Below are 22,244 nucleotides of genomic sequence, written 5' to 3'. Positions count from 1 at the left end.
AAATAAAAAGAGACCCTACACATTTATTAAAGGAATGGTAGATCGTTCCTTTCACCAAAAAATAAGGCCGTATTCTATAATATTTGTGTTATTATTATTTAAAAAAAAAAAAAAAATCAAATTTTAAAAATAATTTTAAGTTGAATAAATTTAAATGTTTATGAAATGAATGTTGTTCAAATATCAAATAAATAAGAAAAATCAGTGCTTTCGAATTTGTGTAATATGGTTCTATATTGAAGATAGTGCGATTAATTAATGCGCAATTAATGTGAAATAAAGATAAAGAAAACTAATAGTATTATGGCAAAAAATTAATTATAATTATGTTGGCGTTCTATACATACACATAAATAATTTTGCGTAATCCTTTTGGTAATCAACTAATGAGTATCAAAAGTAAACATAATTAATTATATTATTAATTTGTACATACCATTTAGTATTAACTTAATATTTATATAATGAGCATAGTTGCAAATTTATCAAACAGTAATTCAACCTGATAATTATAATAGTTAATGACGATAACTCGAACTTTGATTAAAAAACCATTTCTTATAATTGCGTGTTGTAAAAGTTATTACATTCTGAATATTTGGCTACAATATACAGAAGCAAGGAATAAATCCAACCATTGATGTAAGTTTGTTATACTTTCGTATGTTTGAAATTATTATGATTTCAACAAAGGTAATGGTGAATTTAGTCTTTGTATAATTATTTTTAAATCCATTGTACTTATATAATTTCAAGTCATACAAGTACACACTCGTGAAATTCCGGAAAATTATGTTTATGGTTTAAAAGTATTATTATCCATGTGGATAAAACTTAAAATGCTTAAAAACATGTTATATATTATGATATACACATTTATAATTAAGTTACAATTCTATACGCCATTGGACGTTTACGATTATAGTTATTGTGACAGTTTCAGCATTTGCGAAACAATAAAGAAAATGTATTATACTTTATAATTGATTGTGCAGAGGCAAAATCAAGGAACTTATTAATTTTCTCATTTAAACTATTTTTTTGATTTTTAAATGAATAATTGAATTTAAAAATAATATTGGTTGATGAAATATTATTTTTTTTTTATCTAAAATGTATTTTAGGTCACACGTTTTATAAGACTATTTAAGTTCAATAATATTATAGTATATACTAGCGTTTCCCAAAGTGTGTTCTGCGGAATCTTAGGGTTCCGCGGGACAATGTTAAGGTGTTATGATGTATGTGATTATTGAGAAACTTATTTTATTTGATATCTGGAAAAAATATTAATTTTATATTATTAAAAAAAAATGTGTTTTAAATTAATTTCAATTAACAATATTAACAGTATCATTAAAAACATTTTTAAATTTTTAGAATATTGATTTTCTTTTTTTTTTTTTTTTTAGAAAAATTAGAGTTGAATTGGAATTAAAGACATTAGGGTTCCGTGAAACACAAACTGTTTTTTAAGGATACCGTGATTGTTAAAGTTTGGGAACCGCTGGTATATACTGTTTACATAAAAAAGGATATCAAAAGCAGTGCGTAAAATAAAAAATGTTTTGTTAAGTTTTTTTTTAAATCAGCATTTAAAGTGTATCCACTTTTTATTTTGAAATAAAAATAGACATTTACTGTTTCTATTTAAGGAAAATAAGAGAAATTTAGTTAAATAATAAGTTGAATTAAAAATAAAATAAACAAGATATTTTGATGAGTCCTTTGTTTCTACTTCAAAATTTTTTCCACGTCCAGACGAAAAATAAAAGAATAAAAATCACGTAGGTAGGCATATTATTATTATGAAAATTAGTTAGAGTTTTGGGGTATTTGAATAGAAAAATCATGATACCAAAAATAAAAAGGTAACATTTTAACAAAATCTAGTTTATTATAGGTAGTAACTACGTGTTAATAAAATATTCTATTTGCTTCGTAAATACCGTTTATTTTAATTGATTTTTTTTTTAACGTTTTCCCATCCGTTTACCTGAGCGAACCACATGCATTTACGATCGACGGCATCATTGCGAGATCCGTCGTACCGATCGCCGCTGTGAACTCAAGCTCGAGCACGTTCGCCACATGGCGATGAAAGTGATGCGAATGCGATTGACAGAATACATGTGCTGCGCACTTTCAAAGATATCGACAAATTAAAGAAAATCACCCATCTTCTCGTACCCAGTAACGAATCCTAAGATATTAATGCGCTAAACCAATCGAAGTTTACACTCCTGTGTGTGGGTAAAACAATACATATACATGTACTAATGCGTCTGTATGCAGTGCAACTACTCCCTGATTTTTTTTTTTTTTTTTATATGACCCAATTAAAAAAATATTGTTTTTTTTACACCGAAGTATAAAATAATTAATGTGTTTCGATTTGATGAAAATACGTTTATTCACAATTTTATTAAATCTATTAACATATTTCTTTCATTAAGAAAAGTTTTCACCGGCTAATTTCACCAGAAAACATTTTTATGTATAACATTAAACAATGATGGTTAATTTTATTTACTCACCGTATGTTCAGTTTGACCTCGGCTGAAAAATAGAAGCCCATCTGGCTCGTTGGTCCGAAACTTCACAGATATCGAACCACTGGTTGTACCATCCCAATTAGGTAGCATCTAAAACAAAATCATTATTTAAGTTCAATGAATGTATTAAACAATAATTTAAACAATGCATTAATCTTAACCCGAAAACTTTACACCAAGTATCTATTCTTACGTTTTCACATGTGTTATACACGAGTAATTTGTATTGTGATTTGTTTATTTTTAATTAGGAATTTGTTAAGTTTGTTATTTATTTACTATACATTTATTGATTGCTCACACTCAAATGATCACGACCATATTATGATGATGCTGCATTAAATGATATGCGTATTGTACAACTGAGGATAATTATTATCTTTTTTTTTGAAAAAATTACAACAATTTAAATGAACCACCAACTTCTTGGTTTGTCAAGCCTAATGAAAGTCTTAAAGGAACCTTTGTTGAACATGATACCATCATGCAAGTGGTTTATTAACGATAATTATACACCCACGGGTCTAAATATAATTAAAAAATAACTATTAATCTTCTGGTTTATAGAACTATGCGTTATTCCATTAATCAATTGACATACTATAATGTCATATTTACGATAAATAACAACTTTTTTTGAGAAATTAGTACGAAAAAAATAATTTTTTAAAATGTTATTTTTAACACTAATTTTGGGATATTTGTATTATACGTATTATACGTATATTACTGCGAAATTATGTAAAACGCGTATTTACATACAAATGAAAAGTAGAATTCACTAATCAATATCATTATAATTGGCATAGTGATTGTACATAAACATTATGTAGTACAATGTTACTAAATATAATTTTATGGTATGTAATTGAAAATGTGATCATTAAAATTACTACTCATTTGAAAATTATACTAACTTACTATTTTCAATTTGTACCATAGAATAGCGAGAAAAGGGAAACATAATACTGCTGGCACAACAATCCGTGCTGTTTTATAATATGAGACATTATTTTAGGACACTTGTTTTAGAAGAAATTACTGTAACGTGGTAATAGAGTAATTATGCTAGCTTACAAGTTATACCACTCGTACAAAAAAGTAAAAAAAAAAAAGATTTCCTCCTTTGTACCGTGTAAATGTACTTATTTTTGGATATACAAAGTGAGGGTTTGCTCAGTTAAATGTTTTCAGTGAAACACTTAAGTTGAAATTTTCACGGAAAAAAGTACATTGATCCGATTTACATTAATTAACTCATTACTTTAATGTGTGTAACATATGCATTATTATAAATAACCATATATAATTACAATAAGTATTTAAATTGTGACGTGTTATATTATGGTCTATCTAATATTATATAGTCAATGATTTATTTTCATATACACCGTAGTAGTAATGTTATGATCATGATCAAGAATAATTTTACAAACTACGAAAAAAATTGACTGATCATCTATCGATCTTTTTTAGTATTAAAAAAAGCACATAATTTTAAACATGGCATTTACCTGTTTATTTTAATCAAAAATGTATTCTCCTTTTTATAATTCATACTGCTATCGAACGTTATAAATAACGAGTGATTCGCAATCGATAAGACGTTAGCCATTTTTATTATTGCAGTTATTGTATTCCACAGTGCACCCCGTCAAATGAAATTATGATTTAAATACGTTTAATTGTAGATATATGTATTTATTTTAGAACCCATTTACTTAATAAATATACGTTAAAAAACTGAACCTCTCGGGTGATAAAGAAATTTTCCGTGTTTCAAAAGTTTATTGGTTTATCTATGAAATAATATAGCCAATATATTGTGATATAAATAAGAAATAGCACCCGCCCACAATGTCCATAGTAAAATTTTGTTTCCCGTATTGAACACGAATTCGTTTTAAAAAGGTTTCGTTATACACAATGTGTATACATTGTTGTATTTGTAATGTTATGATTGGCGTCGGCTACAATATGCAGGTACCTACTACGTATAATTCCAATTTTTTTCTATCTAAACTTACGGGTTAAGTTAGGTTAATTTAAAAACTAAAATATTCATCGCGTAAGAAGTTATTTTATAATACCGTACTAAATATTTTATGTATTATACCGCATATAGTTCGTGGTAGACGTTTTGGTTTTTATAAAGAAAAAAAAAAAAAGCGTTTTTGATGACATTTTATGGAAATATTAAATGTAATAATTTTGTACGTGTTTTTGATTTAACGTGTATATGATTGACGAATACATATTATAGGCATATTGTATTATGCTCGGTTGATTTGTACGAAAGTAAAACCGAACATTTTTCTTTTATATTTTCTTTTTGGTGTTTGTAGTACATAATTATATTACAAAGTTACATTTATATTACGTACAATTCAAAGAATATTTTTACAAAATATGATAAGTTCGTCTAAAGTCAATATCACCACGCAATGTTTGTGATCTGGACAAGAATTCGTTTTTGAATATACACTATTCAAAGATGAGTTATAATATCAATATTGGTACATCGACGATCAACATTTTAAAACCAAAGAAATGGCGTTTGCACTATATAAATGTTTAAAGTTCATAAAAACAACTGAGAAAGACTGCAAAGATACAAGGAAGGCATTTGAAATAAAAGTAATTTCGAATCGTAAAAAGTGTACAATCTTATGAATATATCTCCTCGCTCAATCATTCTGCAAGTCAAAATAAAAGGGGAAATATTTCAACGGGGAATTCTATTTTTATCGTTACGATTGTACACTCGCAATATCTGTTCGTACGTGATGCGAAAGGTAATAACATTTAGAAACGCCAAAGCGAATGAAAAAGAATTCAACTAAATAAAGAATACGGATAGGTCATGTAAGTGAGGGACGGCAATCACAGCAATGAATAGCGTTAGAATATATATATATATATAAATATATATGTGGATAGGTATATACGAGTATACGAAACAATATTAATTTAAAATTTAAAGCTGTAAATATATATATCGCGAATCTTCAACTGGAAATTATCTACGGGGTCCAATACGAGTTGGGAATGGATTAATTTTTATTTATCTTTATTAATTCTCATAATAAACTTAAGACCGCCGAATCAGTAACAATAACTCTTCGAGATCTTCAGCGATATGACCAGAAAACTTTATGCTAACAATCGCATCCGTAGATAATTGCAAAGTTTTGCCAAAATTTAAAACACCATTAGTCGATTTTTAAAAACAGAAAGTAAATTTATACTTTTCATTGTTGTTGTTATTTCATTATATGGAAGTTTATAGTTTATCGCAATAATCGAATTTTTAATATCAAACGCCATAATATAATCGGAATTGATTCAATAAATTAAGAAATAGCTTGTAACAAAATATGATATTTAATTTTTAAAGGTACTTATAATGGTTTTAAAATTGGATTTTGTAAAATCTGTCCCCCGTGGCCATCAGAACGTAACTATACTACATAAAATAAATTTAAAATGTGTAACATAAAATATATTACATTTTTAAATGATCAAGGTAGCTTCTAATATTACGTTTATCTTAAGAATAATTATGATTTTCATTTGAATACAAACATTAAAAAAATGTATGGTTTTCATCTTATTTCCAGAATTTATATTCTGCGTTATAAACGATTATTTTCATTCATATTGCACCTGTAATATATTTTGTTGCATAATTAACTTTTAAATTAAATATATACCTGCATGTACATTATTTTTTAAATTATTTCTTTAATGTCTAAAATACCAATTAAGGTATACCTTAGGATCCTATATTTTGATAAATTCTGTTTTCGTTTTCAGTATTATACCAATCTCATAGCTTACAAAGCCAAAATTAAATCCATTATTTTAATTAAAAATGATAAATAAAGTTGAAGTTAGTTTATTTTTATTAGGTAAATACAATCGAAATAAATGGCTACGTTTAAAGTAGTACTAAGACTTATTATTATTACTCATATGACGTATGTCGTGTTAATTTGTTTCTTAGGTATATGAAAAATGTATACTTAAATATTTATATTATACACTAAAGAGAGAGAAATATTAATTATTTATGAATATTATTATTACTATATGAAAAGCAGTTTGTTTATATTAAGTTATTTAATTAAATAAATAAAAACAAAAAAACAAATATTTACAAGCTTAGTTGTACTGACTAATACTGTATTTTATAATTTAATTTATATAAATGTTGTATACATGGTCCGATTCTAAATGACAACTATACCTACTTTTAGCAAAGTACTGACATTTTTAAACCATTTTCCATTTAAGTATTAACTAAAAGTTGATTTAAATGCGTTTAATCCAAATTTCATTTTACTACAAATATGAATTTATTTTGTGAAACATGTAATGGTTATAATAGTTAAATATATATATATATATATATATATATATATGTATGTATGAATCATTATCGGTGACTATAATTTCTTTCAAAATAAATGGAATAAATGAACAAAATCGTTATTACTAAAGTAAAAGCAAATAAAATCAAGCCTGAGCATTAACGAGTAAATAAGGGTCCCGCCGGTCTCAGGAAAAGTAGTCAACCGTCTTAAGACTATTGAGTAAAAATACCCATGCCACCCATGAGTCACATTACCATTTTTATGAAAAATGGCCGTAAATCTATATTACATAAATAGGTACATTTTTCATTATAGAATATAATTATTATTGATATTATTCCTTAATCGATGATATTATTAAATATTATTGAATAAGAGAAGAAATTCAAAAAGCTGATCGATATTTTGAAATGATTCTTTTATTGAGGTTCAATAGGTATTTTAATTAACCTGTCTTCTTTTTTTTAATTATTAATATTATTTATAAATATTTTATTTATTTGTCTTATTTATATTGTTTTATTTATTTTTGATTTTAATAAAGTTCAATAATTTTATATTGGTATTTATTTTATTGTTTTCTATCTACTGTATAGATTTACTGTCCGTATAATTTTATAGTTACATTTTTAGCTGCAGTAATTATTTTTAATTTTCATATTGGTATTGAACATTAAAAACAATACTTTTTTTAAATTGTATTATTATATGTAATTTGTATGGAAAATTATTAAAAAACAAACCAAACATAAACTACCGCAAATTTGATATTTGAGTGCTTAAAAACAATCACAACAAAGAAATGTATATTTTTCTATCTTAATAATTAGGGTAGATATTAATTAATAAATATTCTTAAATAAGATTTTTCTGCTTTTTCATTATTATTAACGTTAATTAAAATCTGATGTCAATTGTAAATATCACTTATATCATCGCTTATGTATTTTTTAAATTTTTTTGTTATTAACTTAACTTAGGTATTGAAGTTAAGTTAAATTCACAATATTTTTTTAACTACATTTTTAATTTAATTGATGTAATTCTCATGTGAATTAGCTTAATTGTACATGAACTCAATTAACTTAACTTAACCGAGTTAAAAAATATCATTAACTTGCCCAGCCTTGAATAAAATTATATTAATAGTAAAATAATGAAGTCGATCAAACCGAAGTTTAATAACATTTTTATTCTTTCATAACAGTAATATATATGTACATCGCAAATGTTATAACTCAAAATTATTCTTCTATTTTAAAAAATAAAAACTTCGAGTTTCAACGTCCGGTATTTTAGGGATCGTGATATATAAGAAAACTCACAAATAAGACCGTGCAGAAAAAAAACATAAATTATTTGTATATCAGTCCATCGAATGGCGAACGATAGGGTTACGGGGTGGAAAGATAAGTATAGAAGGGCCTTTGGGTTTTCAGCAAAACGAAATAAGCCGAATGGATAAAACGTACCCGGGGTTTGCTAATGGTATTCCGCCATAGATCCATTGATAACAGATAGCCGGCATCTTCGTTTCTTAATACCCTTAATAGCCAATCGTGTGGACCAAAAACGGTAATAATCATTATTTCCCGTTTTGTAGAAATTACCAATATACGTAAATTAATCTTTTAATATAGTATAAAGAAATAAAAAAACATAATATATTTTTGACAAGTTCGTTTTGATGACGGTAAATTTCTAAATAGTTTCACACCCAATAGACCCCGAACCCGATTAGTTTTCATCAAATATCGATCTTGTATTGAATCGAATGTTATTTGTATTAATTATTCACATTATATTGACAGTCAGGTCTTGTTTTATGTATTTTAAACAATTATTGAATGGCGTTCTGTTTAACGGACGCTTTGAACGTGAGGTTTAATGATTGCGGTCGTGAACACGGAAATCGCATAAAGAATGTTATATTAATCTAAGACTTGAACAATGAAAACAAAGCCAATACGATGTTTGTTTTTATAGGGTAACAAATGTAATCGTTTTATTTGAATAATTAAGCGAATTTAGCGGAAACTCTGGAGAAATAATTAAGTTGGCTGGCAGATATTTAGAAGGAATAATGCGCAAGGCTTTATGGTAATGGGACAAGAATACTATAATATTAGTACCTGTGTATTATAAATGATAGAAACAATGAGACGATCAATGAACAATTCAATTCAATTTAATTCAGCTTTTAACTGACATTATATTATATATCCATATTTTTTAAAACGTATTTAGGCTGGTATTCTTTAAATACTCATACATAGGGTTTTATATTTAAAATATTTCACATGAAATATTGAAAAAGATATTTTTTTACGTTTGAGATAGTGACTGTCAAATGTCATTTAATCAGTTTATATTGTATGATATCGTTCGGTACAATGTTGGGGTTTCCTATTTAACGTGGTATAGTCTATCAGCTGCCTATAAATAGGTAACGACCATAGATATATTTAATATTAATTTATAAATATGTAGTAACGATAAAACCGGCGCATTATTATTGATAACAGCTATTTTTATGATAATATTCGTCTAATAAGTAATAGTTCTAATCGCATATGATTTATTTTCATGTTACTAGTCAAGTTTTCTGAAGTGTTTTCAGCCATCTAAATTTTAATTTCTATACTTTCTTGAGTATACTAATGAGAACATTATACTTCCCTAATTTATGATTTGTTTAACTATGCAAAGGAGCTTATTTTTATTTTATTTAATTAGATTTATTTAATAACATTATGTTTATTATCTTTTATACATATATATTTATTTTATTTATTATTTGTATATAAATAAAATTCAATATTGTACTCCAATATTGAACTGTAATTTTCATCTATCTTTAAAAACATTTCCAGATGCTGGTATAATATTGTGTATTTCACAATATTGTTAAATAAATCTTATAAATATGTGCTTAACTTTTAAACTCACTAGGTACTAATTTTTTTGATAGGAAACTTCTGCAATAATATGATAGCTGATGAGTAATGGGACTACTGGCAACTTATTTATAAATTTATCTATATTTTGTAAAATGTCTTTAGGTGTTTCAATGACTATTGGTCTCTTACCTCTTAAATCAATATTTATAAATTATAATAACTATAAACTTATATGTTAATTTATATAAATTAGTTTTTATATCTATTTAGTAAAATTAATAATACAAAAAATGTTACATAAAGAATAAAACATGAAGCATTATATTTTTACTGAAATGAAACAGAAATTTTATTTTCCACTCAAATTATATTTCATGAAATTTTACAACCCTACTGGTATAAGATTTTTAACTCGACGAATATCAAATATTTTTTTAAAATTATTTTAAACTGGAAAATTTTCAATATTTCTGTACAGAGCAAAATGTTTGATATTAAGTAACTTATTTCTCTAATTTGACCGGCAACTCTGATGAGTTATTTTCTAAAACATTCGGAATATATTTCAAAACTTTTAAAATATACAGCTGCGGAACTTGAAAATCGCATTAATTCGAGAAGTATTGAAAACCTTTCCGTTAACAATATGCTCTCTATAGTATTACCATAGCAGAGATCTTGCTAGTTTAATAAAATTATACAAAAGTAAATTGCTTTGCACGTTTTCACCGTACATACGTATTTCGGAGAAAATCTGAACCGGCTATTGAATAAGTTGTCGGTTAACTTCAGGGTTCGGAATGCGTTTTTTTTTTTTTCAGTCTTCCATACCCTTGGCGCGTACAACTTCTATGGTTGTTTACCGTGACTAGTTGTTCGCTTTGTACACATACAATATAATTATTATTGATTTTTCCGTCCGAAGGATATGTGATTGAAAAACAAACAATACGACGGCGTGAAGGACGGGAATTCCCGTGCAATAAGCATAACGTGGTACAGCGACACTGCAACGTTTTCGGGACTATCGCAAACGCGCGCAAGGTACGTATACAATTATGGAATTATACCTACAAATTTAACTTCATCGTTTATACGGAAATTTGAGATTACCATGGCACGCACTAGGATCACGAGCATGTACACGATGTTATGATATGTGATTGGTACTAAGCATAATCCGACTGGAATATTTTTCAGGGCATTGGCCGTACCGCAAATCTACCCCGGTGCCAGTAACGGAGGAATTCGAAGCACTAACGGGACACAAACTACTGCCACAAGTGATCGGTACGGAAGCGTAGCCCATGCCGAATGGCAACCCCAATCGATAATATTCGCTATGGTGTTCCACGCAAAAGCGTTTTGTTTACCACAACGAACTGTCGTCTCCGCTTGAGTGTTAAAATTATTACCAGAGTACGGCCGTTTTGGTTCGTGCACATTCTGATATTTTTTAGATCACTGCATATTGAGTACAATTTATGTTATTATTCAAACGGACTCGAATAATCCCAATTTAAATATTTCACTAACAACAATGAATGATACTTACAAAAAAAAAAAAAAAAAAAAAAAAATACAGACACTTATGATTTATTTAATTACAATTGACGGGTATGATAAATTACTCTCGAAATAGGGTATAAAAAAATAATAAAACAAATATTGATTTTCGAAATTTACAATTTTTAGTTATTATTATTATTTTTAGTTAACTGCTACACGCATTTATAAACATAGTCGGAATTGAAAATAATAAATAATTATTAATCAAATAATAAAAAACGATTAACGATTAATAATCTCCGTGATAATTTCGACGATAAAGTATTATTGAATAATTATGGTAGATTCACAGTGCGAGTTATATTTGTAAGTCCATGAAACATTTTCTTTCGACGTACAACTTCGTATTCCATCGGAGTAATTAAATGTAAAGCGGTATCATTTTTTTGTAATAATACGAGTATAACACTATACCCGGGTCGGACAAATATTTATCGAAGGTTACAAGAATACGGATAAAAGGTCCGGGGAAAAAAAGTGTAAAAAAAATACAATTTTATCATTACGGAAATGTAATCGAGGTACTATAATCTATATAATAATTTGAATAGTATATAAAATATGCCTTCGATTCCCGTTAATTTTTTAAAACGCGTATAAAATAACGGATAATGGATGTACGAAACGATATAAAAAGCGGATTGTAGGTCTCTTGAAAAACGCAACCAATCAATAATGAATGTGTACACTGCTGCAGGCTCTAAAAGTTTCGAACAATTAGGGACAGCTGCCACCGTCACTGTCGCGTTAGTAATATTTGACTTTGCGTCTTTAGATTTATCTAATATGCAATGCATTAGGCCTATTGTAAGGCTATTATATTATATTTGTTGTATAGAAAAGAAAATGTATACACGGGCAAATGCGCGGGCACATCATTTCTCATCGCAAACACAACTCACGATGCATGACGGAAAAGAAAACAGAATTACAAATATAAAGCATAACCTTAGCATACGTATTATATTAAATAATACAATATGAACTAATAAATAACATATATTCGATTTTCTTTAATATCATTAAAAATCAACAGCCGCAAGTGGGACTTTTTAAATTTTTTGAAAACGGCTAAATATTAAATGTAAATAATTTTCAACTTTATTATCTAAAAAACATTAATGACTCATCATTATTTTGTATAACAGGAAGTCCAATAAATAACATGCATACAGTGACACTTTATTTTACCATTGTTAATGAATATTGGAATAAGTAGCCAAGGTTAATGAGAATACGATTTTTTCAAATTTATATTAGTTTTCCTTAAAATTAAAATTCTGCAATATGTTTGAAATGAGCCATTTACCATTATATTATCAAGATACACACAGACTCCTTCAGCTGCATAATCTTATCTGAAATGTTTTTAAATTGTCGAGGAATTACTCAAGGGAATATTTATGTACATTATATATGCCCGAGATAATACATAAAACTATTGCATGAATACTTTTTTAATGGTTAAAAAAAATATTATTAGAGTTTTTTGTTTAAAAAAACATCATCCCACAATCGAACACACATTTAGTTTTTATCATAATTTTAACAAGCAAAACAATAAATATTCTAGTGGAACAAACTTGTAAATAATAATATTACGTCGTACATTGTCATCGAGAAAACGGAACACTAAATCACACTTGAAACTTCATGTCACTGAGTATTTTTGTTTCGACAACATTACATTAATACGGACAATGAAATCAATAATTTATAGAATGATAAATGTAAAAATGTATTATGTATCATAATAGTGTATTTTTAATGTTTGCAAGCAGAACGTATAATGTCTACACTTGGTGAACAATTGGATTTTATTTATTTTTCAACGAGACATTTAAAATTAATAATTTCCACATGTCTCGATGAATACGAATAAGTGTAAACAAATTTTAATAAATAAATAATTCACATTCAGCTGATATGCTCGACAATATTTTATTTTTATTTTAACAATTGTGTGTATAATACGAGTGAAATAATCTCAGTTTGTGAAAAACGTTTACAAAAACGAAGTACGTTAATACATATTTAAGTTGATGCTCCCCGCACCGAGTACGGGTAATGAAAAATATAATATAACCACGTAATTGATTAATATTAATGTAATACGTAAAAATAAATACAAATTCGAAATATTCATTTTATTCTTAAATTTTTATTTTATCCATTGATTTTAAACTCAGATATTCATAAATTAATAATCTAATACGTATTTTCTTTTTTTTTTTTTTTAAAAAAAAAAAAGTTTTTATAACTACAGCAAATACAGATAATATTTACGTCATTAATCATTTCATTAAAGGTAACTTTAATTAAACTAATGATGAGAAATTATGCTGTGTTCACTGTGTACAATATAAACACGAATATTCTAAGAGTATATAATGGTAGCGTTTCGTTAATCAAAACGTTAGAATTGTTTAATTGTTTTTTTTTTTTTTTTGTAATTCATACTGCTACATAATAATAATAAAAATAGTATGCGCTTCGGTTGTTCCAAAATTCGATAAAAAAAATTTTTACTTACGAGAAACGATCGAGGCGTGGACAAACAAACGGGATCATCCATTCCGAAATCTTGGCACGAAAACTGTAATCGACCGTATACTTGTATGGCCGAAATGCCGGTTTTTCCCATTTCCAAGAAATCGTATTTGTGAACGCTATCCAAAGTATACTCCACCTAAAATGATTTAAACGCATCGCAATGAATCTTAAAAAAAAATTACTTGCAACGTTGGACGAGAAAACTATCGCGCACTGGCAATACCGCGACGTAATCACATTTTCTTTACGCCGACCGATGCACTGATGAAGACACAAATACAATCAATGTGCTTCTTATTAAATAAAGGCGTTTGTAAATAACACGCGAAACGTCGCAGTATACACATTTATTTATATTAATACACATGTTTTTCCTACGAATATTAATATTAAGTTTGTTGTTATATAAAATAACGTAAGAGATAAACCATCACTTCCGATGTTAAATTTATGCATTCTTCTGTAAGACAGGTACTAATCATCCGAATAACATTAAAAAGCTTCCGAAGCAAATTATTCACACGCAACATATCATTTATTATTTCACAATAGTACTCTTAGGTTATGATAAAATAAAAAATACTTGGACGTACATTTCAAAGCTTACTTAGGTCAATGTCATTTATTTCAATTACATTGAAACTATTTGAAAGTTAATGACGCGTTTATTATGAATTATGAACTACGGACGTAGTGTATTAACGTCGTAACTGTATATCAAATTATTTAAAAATATTTATCGAAGAAAATATTGACAATTTATTCGCAAAAATGAATACGTGTTACGGATTATTAATTTCAGTGAAACATATAATTATCTTAATGAACTTCCAAAATTTCAATACATCACCTTCAATAAATATTTGAATAATTTAAAAACTATTTAATAGCTTATATATTGTGTTCTTGTATAAATTGGTTTAATGCAAGCCACTGACCCGTGGGGGTTTTATTATGTTAATAACAAAATTAGATTTAGTCAGCTTATTAAATAATCAAAATAATTTTTTATGCTTATATTTTATTAACTCTGATAGAATTTTAAAATTTACAACCGTAATGGTTGTTATTTTAAGTTTAATAAAAAGATAAAGTAAACTAAATGTACTTACGTAGATATTTTAAAGTTTATTTAATTAAAAAAAATATCTTATATATATTTATAAGGTTTTCATGGTTTACAGAAAATGGTACAAATTTAACTTATGCTATTAATATAATGCACGCATCATGTATAGCGTATATAAATATTATGTTTATAACGGGTAAAGTTAAAATGAAAGGATTAGATGAAATTATGATGATCGTAAAACAAACAATAGTTATTATATAAATTCAATAACGTTTCTTCTGGAAATAATTCGCTGCTTTTATTATGTAACAAAATAAAAGTAAAGAGTATAAAATTAAACTTGAAGTCTGGCATTGATTACGTGCTACTCCTATAATTTGCACATATATTTGCTTAAAAGATACTATTTTAATTTTATTTATTTAAAATGCTTAACGTTTTTTTGTCCGTCTTTTATAATAAACAAGTTTAATAATTTTTTTCGGATATAAAGGTTAAAATATTTGGAATCAGTGAAAAAAAATTTAAAAAAATACTTAGTGCTGAATACTGGTTTACAAATAAAATATTCTAAATTAATTAAAATTATTATATATATTATATATATTTATAAGGTCCACTGCAGATTTGTAGCGAAGGATATAAATATATTTTGATTTCTATATTAGCACTGCATTTAAAATAAAACTATAAATACTATCATAACCGTTTTTTGGGAACTGAGAAATAAAATATTAACACATTGATTTTATTAAATGTCAATGAAATCGGAACGTGAAGTGTTTGACCAGTGGTAAAGAAAAACAAATATTGATTCTTAGGAGATCTTATTTCTCTCGACTGTAAAGGGTTTTATAGAATTACATACGACGTTTTTTTCTCTACTTTTTAATTTAAATTAGACTTTTTATAAGTAATTTCAAGTACTTCAAACTCGAAAAATTTTTCAGTGCGAAAATTAATATGTTAAAATAATAATCACAGAACCTATAATATCTACTCCGTACTAACGTAAGCGCTTGTAGTGATAGGTTGTCTAAATTTTCCATCACGTGAAATATTTATTTTATTTAAAACTACTGTTGAAAATATTACTTTTCGAATGCATCCCACGAAGTTCGTGCTCGCTTTCGTACCCGGCAGAGCGACCGTGTTCTCACTGCCACCCAGGTATAAATATCCTAGAGGCAAGGAAGTAAACGCACCCGCCGAGCTTCCTTGTTCGCCGTAGACTTCGTCCACTGTCACGGCCAGCTATAATAAATAATGTAAATATATAACAGCTGGTGAGAGAAAGATAAATATACAATTTTTTTTTTCTTCACACCTCCGGTGTGTTGTTCTAAGAGGTCTTATAAATCATATTTGCGCGGGACATTATTATTATTATTATTATTATTATTACCGTGGACCTCGTGCGCATAATTAAATGCCATTGCCACGAATACAAATTTTCTTGCGTTTCACATGTCTTACCTCAGCTGAGTTATTTGCTGCGTCATCTTTACAGTTCAAACCTTTATTATTAAAATGACGTATTGAATGAAAAAGTATAATAATAGTAATAATGTAATCTTAAATAATCATGTAATAAACATAAGAATAGAAATGAGATGCGAAGAATTCGTGGAAATACATCTATACAGCTTTGCACGTTTTCCAGTGACAAAACTACGAATTTCAATCACATTTAATATGGTTTATTATTCTCAAAATGTACGATGTACATTTCTAAAGCTAAATTTGAAGTTCTATTTTAAAATCCAATAAATTAAATGTAAAAATAAAAAAGCTAATGTACGTTTAATTCAAATATATATATATATATATAGATGTTATAATTGCAAATAGTAATTTATTTTAGTTATTACTTTTGTATAATAAATGCATTTAATTTATATTTTCATCAACACTGTAAGTAATAATTGAATATGATAACCTGGTTTATTATCGATTTTTATTGGACTATATATTATTATATTGTTTACGAATAGAATAGATGAATAGACATGGGTATTTTTTTTATTTATTTATTTTATTGGCATAGCGATCAAAAGTCAACGGTGTACCATTGACTTATTAATATACACATACACCATCGCGTAATGTTGAAATTGATAGGGCATACCTGGACGCAGCCACTAGTTGTCGCTGTAATCGTTAACATTCAACTTGATAAAAAAAGAATTACAACAATAGAAACATTCTATTCTATACAGCCACACCAGAAATTTCACTGTAGTTGTTTGCAAAAACTTGTTTTCAATAATAGAAACGATCGATAGTCTTCTATAGCTGAAAATATGTTTTTAACAAGTTTAATGTAAATTATTGCAGCGACGTCTAGTGACTACGTCCTCGCAAAGCGCTACCAATTTCAACTACAGAACGGCGTGTATTATTCTAAAATCGATGGGTGTTCTATCAATAATCTACTATATAAAAATTATACCCGGAGAGAGATAATATATCAAAAATAACCTATTAGATAATATTTCAAAAAATAAGAAATTATGTGATAGCATAATCTTTGTGTAATGTATTATATTGTAGAGAGCACTTCAATATTTTTATATTGACATTATATAATTTTAAAATATACAATTATTTCAAGTATATTTAATTTAGTATAGTTCACAAAACATTGGATATTTTGAATGTTTACGCGTAATTACATACCGTTTGATTGAAATTCATTGAAATACCAAATTTCATTCAAATTTAGTTTTGTAATTCTTATATAATTTTTATTGAGGCTACCTAGTATATATCTCGTATATATGTATATATATATATTTTTTTTATTTCAGTGAAAATCTTATGGAAAAATCTTGTATGTAACGTAATGTAAATTTTGAAGCCTTAACTACAAATATGTAACATAATTTCGAGCTTTTTATCAATTAGTTTCATTGGATATTCAAATGCACTTCGTTGACACCCTTCAAACTACCAACTAGACAATATTTCAAAAATCTCTAATATGATTGTAATGATCAAACCTATCTTGTAATCATGTCTACAAGCATAAAAATATACGAGTATATACATTTCTCCTTTCAATCAAATCGAAAATTATATATTGGTTTAATATTTTGTAATAATTGAAAAAATAGTTAACCACACAGTTTCCTATTGTCTACATTAAAAATATTTATAATATTTATATTTAGATAAAATTAAATTCGTTTTACCATAGTATATATGTTTAATTTTTTTTTTGTCTGTATAGATGATTTTGACCAGAAAGAGTGCACTGTTTATCACATACAAAGTAATATATGGACATTTTATTCTAATTAGTAATTTTAAGAGGTTACATTTTAAATTTCTTAATAGTTTTCCAAATAATTAGAAAAAATTCAAATAAAACAGAATGCAAAAAAACTTAAAATTTCAACCAATATTCGAAGTTCACTGATAAACAGAAATGAACATATTATTTTTTCAAGCACTAATTTTTTTTTTTTATTTTTTTTTTTTTTTGATTCTATATAAACGATTTTGAGCAGATGGATTGTTCTGATCATCAAACTATAAACAATTTTCAATAGAGATATTGTCTAGCTGGTACTATGAAACAGATATTTTTTTTGAATTTTCCAAACATTTTTATTAATAGTTGGAAACACGTAACAAAAAAAATTATAGAAATACGGTAAAAATTGCGGGGTATTGGTTTCAACAAAATCTCATTTTCGTTTTATTTGTAACTCAAAACATAATCATCGTAGGGACGTGCAATTCTTATTGAATGCTAACATCATTGTTTCCTATATTTGGTACAACTTCCAAAAGAAGTTTTTGTTTGTTTTTTTATACAAAATTATCATTTTTTGTTAAACATAAAAACTGCTTCAACCATCTTCTGTCACTCAGAATCATTTTTTTCAAGAGCATACATATACAGGTATATCACGTTTATACAATACATCAATACCATAAACTCATCCCTGCATAAATCTCATTCGACGTGTAGCCTTACCCGACCTAGGAGTATCGCCCTATTCACTTATTCAATTATGACTTCATGAAATTTAATAATCTAATGTTTGAAAAACAATAAGTGTTCATTTCAACGTAAATATTATTAAACATTGCGCAAACTCTTGTAATAATTTTTAAGCGGAAAAAATAATCAATACAAATAATGAATGTTTTTTTAAATTCATATTAAATAGATTAAGAGTATACTTTGGTAAAATAAAATTGTTAATGAAACATCAATTATAAAGATTTTATATTTCATCAATACGAAAATAATCTATGCATTGATTAAATAATTGTTTTAAAATTATTTATCAGTTTTCAACATAAATAACATAAATCTTAATCAAAAATACCTATTTGTATACTTATAAGTAAATAATTTTAATTATGAACGAAAATTCACGAATCTTGTTTTGTATTGAAAAATCATTTCTTTCTTTCTTTATATTGAAAAAATTTAAAATATCGCCAAGTCATTAACATCTATGTATCTATTAGGAAACATTAATGTTATAGCAATAAGACAAGTATGCGGTTTATGCATAAAAAATTTATTCATATTTTTTGTTTATTTATTATTTTTTTTTGTAACGAAATGCAAAATGTATAGAAAATATTCAGAGAAATCTGTAAGTCAGCCACGTAAGTTTTAATCTTATGGTTAAACTTTAAATATACTTCGAAAAAACTTTTCTTTTCACTCTTAACCATTTCATCAAGGATTACATAAATGATAATGGAACAAATGTCCATTAATTAATGAAAGTTCTACTTTTTATGAGATAATACTTTATTAATGACATTAAGAAAATAAAAATATAGAAACACATACCTTACAAAAACTCGTGACAGCTGATATCTGAAAACAAAATATAATTCGAATATTAATAATTTTATCGGATGCTGTAATTTTCTTAGTAATTAAACGTTCATTAAGTATATATTTGTTTGAACACAATTTGTTTAGTACCCTGCATTTATATTACTAAGCCGGTAAAGTTGTTACAAATCATTCAATTATGCATATTAAAAATGTGACCAAAATTATAATGTACAGTTGTTATATTAAACTTCATTTCGTATAAACTTGTGTATACAACTCAACGGATTATTAATTAAAATCATTTTGGTAAAATATTTATAAGCCATAAGTTTATAAGATTTTAAAGGGGTTTTAATGTTGTTAACATAAAACTACACTCAAGAATATTTATTAATATACTAATCATAATGGTATCTAAATAAATTGATTAATTAAATTAATGACATGATAAATTGTCACGTACGCATCGATTATAAATACATGTTCAATATTCTTGTGAAACCCATATACCAGTACTCGCACACGTACTTGAAACGCATTTAAATATGTGCAGAACTAACAGCTATTTACATTACGTATACACATATTAGTCAGTCTATAAAATATTTAAACGCGTAGTACACTTTTTATTTAAAGTATTCGTTAAAATTTAACGATTTTACCGTAACCATTGGACGTTTTTATAAATGTTTACGTTTTAGCAGAGTTACATTAGCGACAACATTTTCGCACAATCACTGTTTCAGATCTTGTAGTATAATATAAATATTATAATTCCTCGATGACTGTATATTACAATATCGTTGATAAACATTTACAATAGATATGCGAAATCGGGTAGTCATCTGTAAATGAATTTCGCACGAATATTATGCAAGAATTACGGCCGAATCGCCTGAATCCTACCAGCGTAACACGTATTACACGCTATGGTTGTGAAACGAAGGTGTAGATTAGATTAGGGTAGCGATACCGGGCTACTTATACAGGCTCGTGGAAGCGTTTTCCAAGTTTCAGACTATTGTTGATACAGTTATCATCGTTATGCTGCGCTAAGTTCTTTAATAAAACAATGCGCGTATTGGATTAATTGAAATTATAAATAACAACGTTATCTGTCTGTCGTGTATTTCACAATACGTTGTGCGAGTTACGTACGAAATTCAAAAGTAAAACTTTTTACGATTCACTGTATCGATATTGTACCCGATTTAAATAACGTCTGTAGCGATATTTTTCACGTACCGATTGTGCAACAATGATATAAAGTTGTGTGTAACACATCATTTTTCCGAGTGTAAAACCGAATAACAAAAAAATAAAATAAATAAAAAGTAAATACGCACTAAAACACATTTTATGATATTATCATACTAATCCGATATCCACCATCGTCATATCATTCGGCTGACAACCACTTACGAAATTAGAAGGTACTTATATACTTTTGACGAATGAACAAACTGCAGTTCGTTTGTAGTAGTTAATGTCTAAAAAGCATTACGGTGGATTAAAATCGCTTACCCCTTGTACTTTTCGCGTGACTGATATCTTGTGCCACTGATTGTCGTCGAACCGTATTCTGTTCGGCTTGATAAACATATCCAATGAACCAGTGCCCACTCGCATCGTTACTGTTATACCACCGGTAACAATGCCCACGTTCAAATAATTACTCGAACCATCTCCTAAAACATTCAATACGTTTTACTGTGTTCGAAACATTTATATCTGTTTCAGTATATTATACCGTGATTTATTAGCCACATTTAACCACGCCATCGATAATAAGTAAAATATACTTTATTATGGATAGATTCGAACCAAAAACTATATACTATATATGTGAACTTTAAACTACATTTCAACGAGTTATGCATATTATGATAATTAATTATAAATTGAACGTTATTTGAAAATAGAAAACAACGGAAACTTTAGTCATCCATAATCTTCAGCTTGGAATCTTTTTTTTTTTTTGATTAAATGTTTTATCAATAATTTCCAATGCTATTTATTAATAATGTACCATAAACATCTGGTACCATGTCAAAAAAATATAAAAAAAATGTACTTAATGTTCCGTTTCTATAGCTTTGTGCAGTTTTCAGTAATTTTATGTTTATTTTTTTTATTTTTAATATTTTTAATGATCATTTAGTAATTATATTATTTATTAAAATTAAATGAAATGGGATTCGAGATTTTCTACGACATAATTTTTCCTTACAGTAAAACAACATTTTTCAATTGCTTTTTTGTTTACAAACCGTATGTTTTATCATAAAAAAAAAAAAAAGTTAATTATGATTGGTAGGCTTCCTTAATTGTTTTTCATTATTATTAGAAATGTTTGAGTATATATATTCAAATATTCATAACCACGCATCAAATATTTAAAAAAAA

At 26.8% G+C, this 22,244-nt stretch overlaps 1 protein-coding gene across 1 annotated transcript in view; it reads right to left on the bottom strand.

Annotated features, from left to right (window-relative positions):
• The window catches only part of LOC112692919 (neurexin-1), a gene marked incomplete in the record, with an annotated part of 248,142 nt that overhangs the window by 21,748 nt on the left and 204,150 nt on the right, over positions 1–22,244 (bottom strand). Inside the window, 5 exon segments of the mRNA XM_025567743.1 lie at positions 2,538–2,645; positions 13,934–14,089; positions 16,121–16,279; positions 19,848–19,874; positions 21,363–21,526. Coding sequence (XP_025423528.1) covers positions 2,538–2,645; positions 13,934–14,089; positions 16,121–16,279; positions 19,848–19,874; positions 21,363–21,526 — 614 coding nt within the window.

The sequence above is a fragment of the Sipha flava genome, unplaced genomic scaffold (assembly GCF_003268045.1).
Source record: "Sipha flava isolate LNK unplaced genomic scaffold, YSA_version1 79_pilon_pilon, whole genome shotgun sequence".
NCBI classification, from domain to species: Eukaryota; Metazoa; Arthropoda; class Insecta; order Hemiptera; family Aphididae; genus Sipha; species Sipha flava.
The sequence above is the reverse complement of the archived record's forward strand: the minus strand, read 5'-3'. Positions and strand labels throughout refer to the sequence as shown.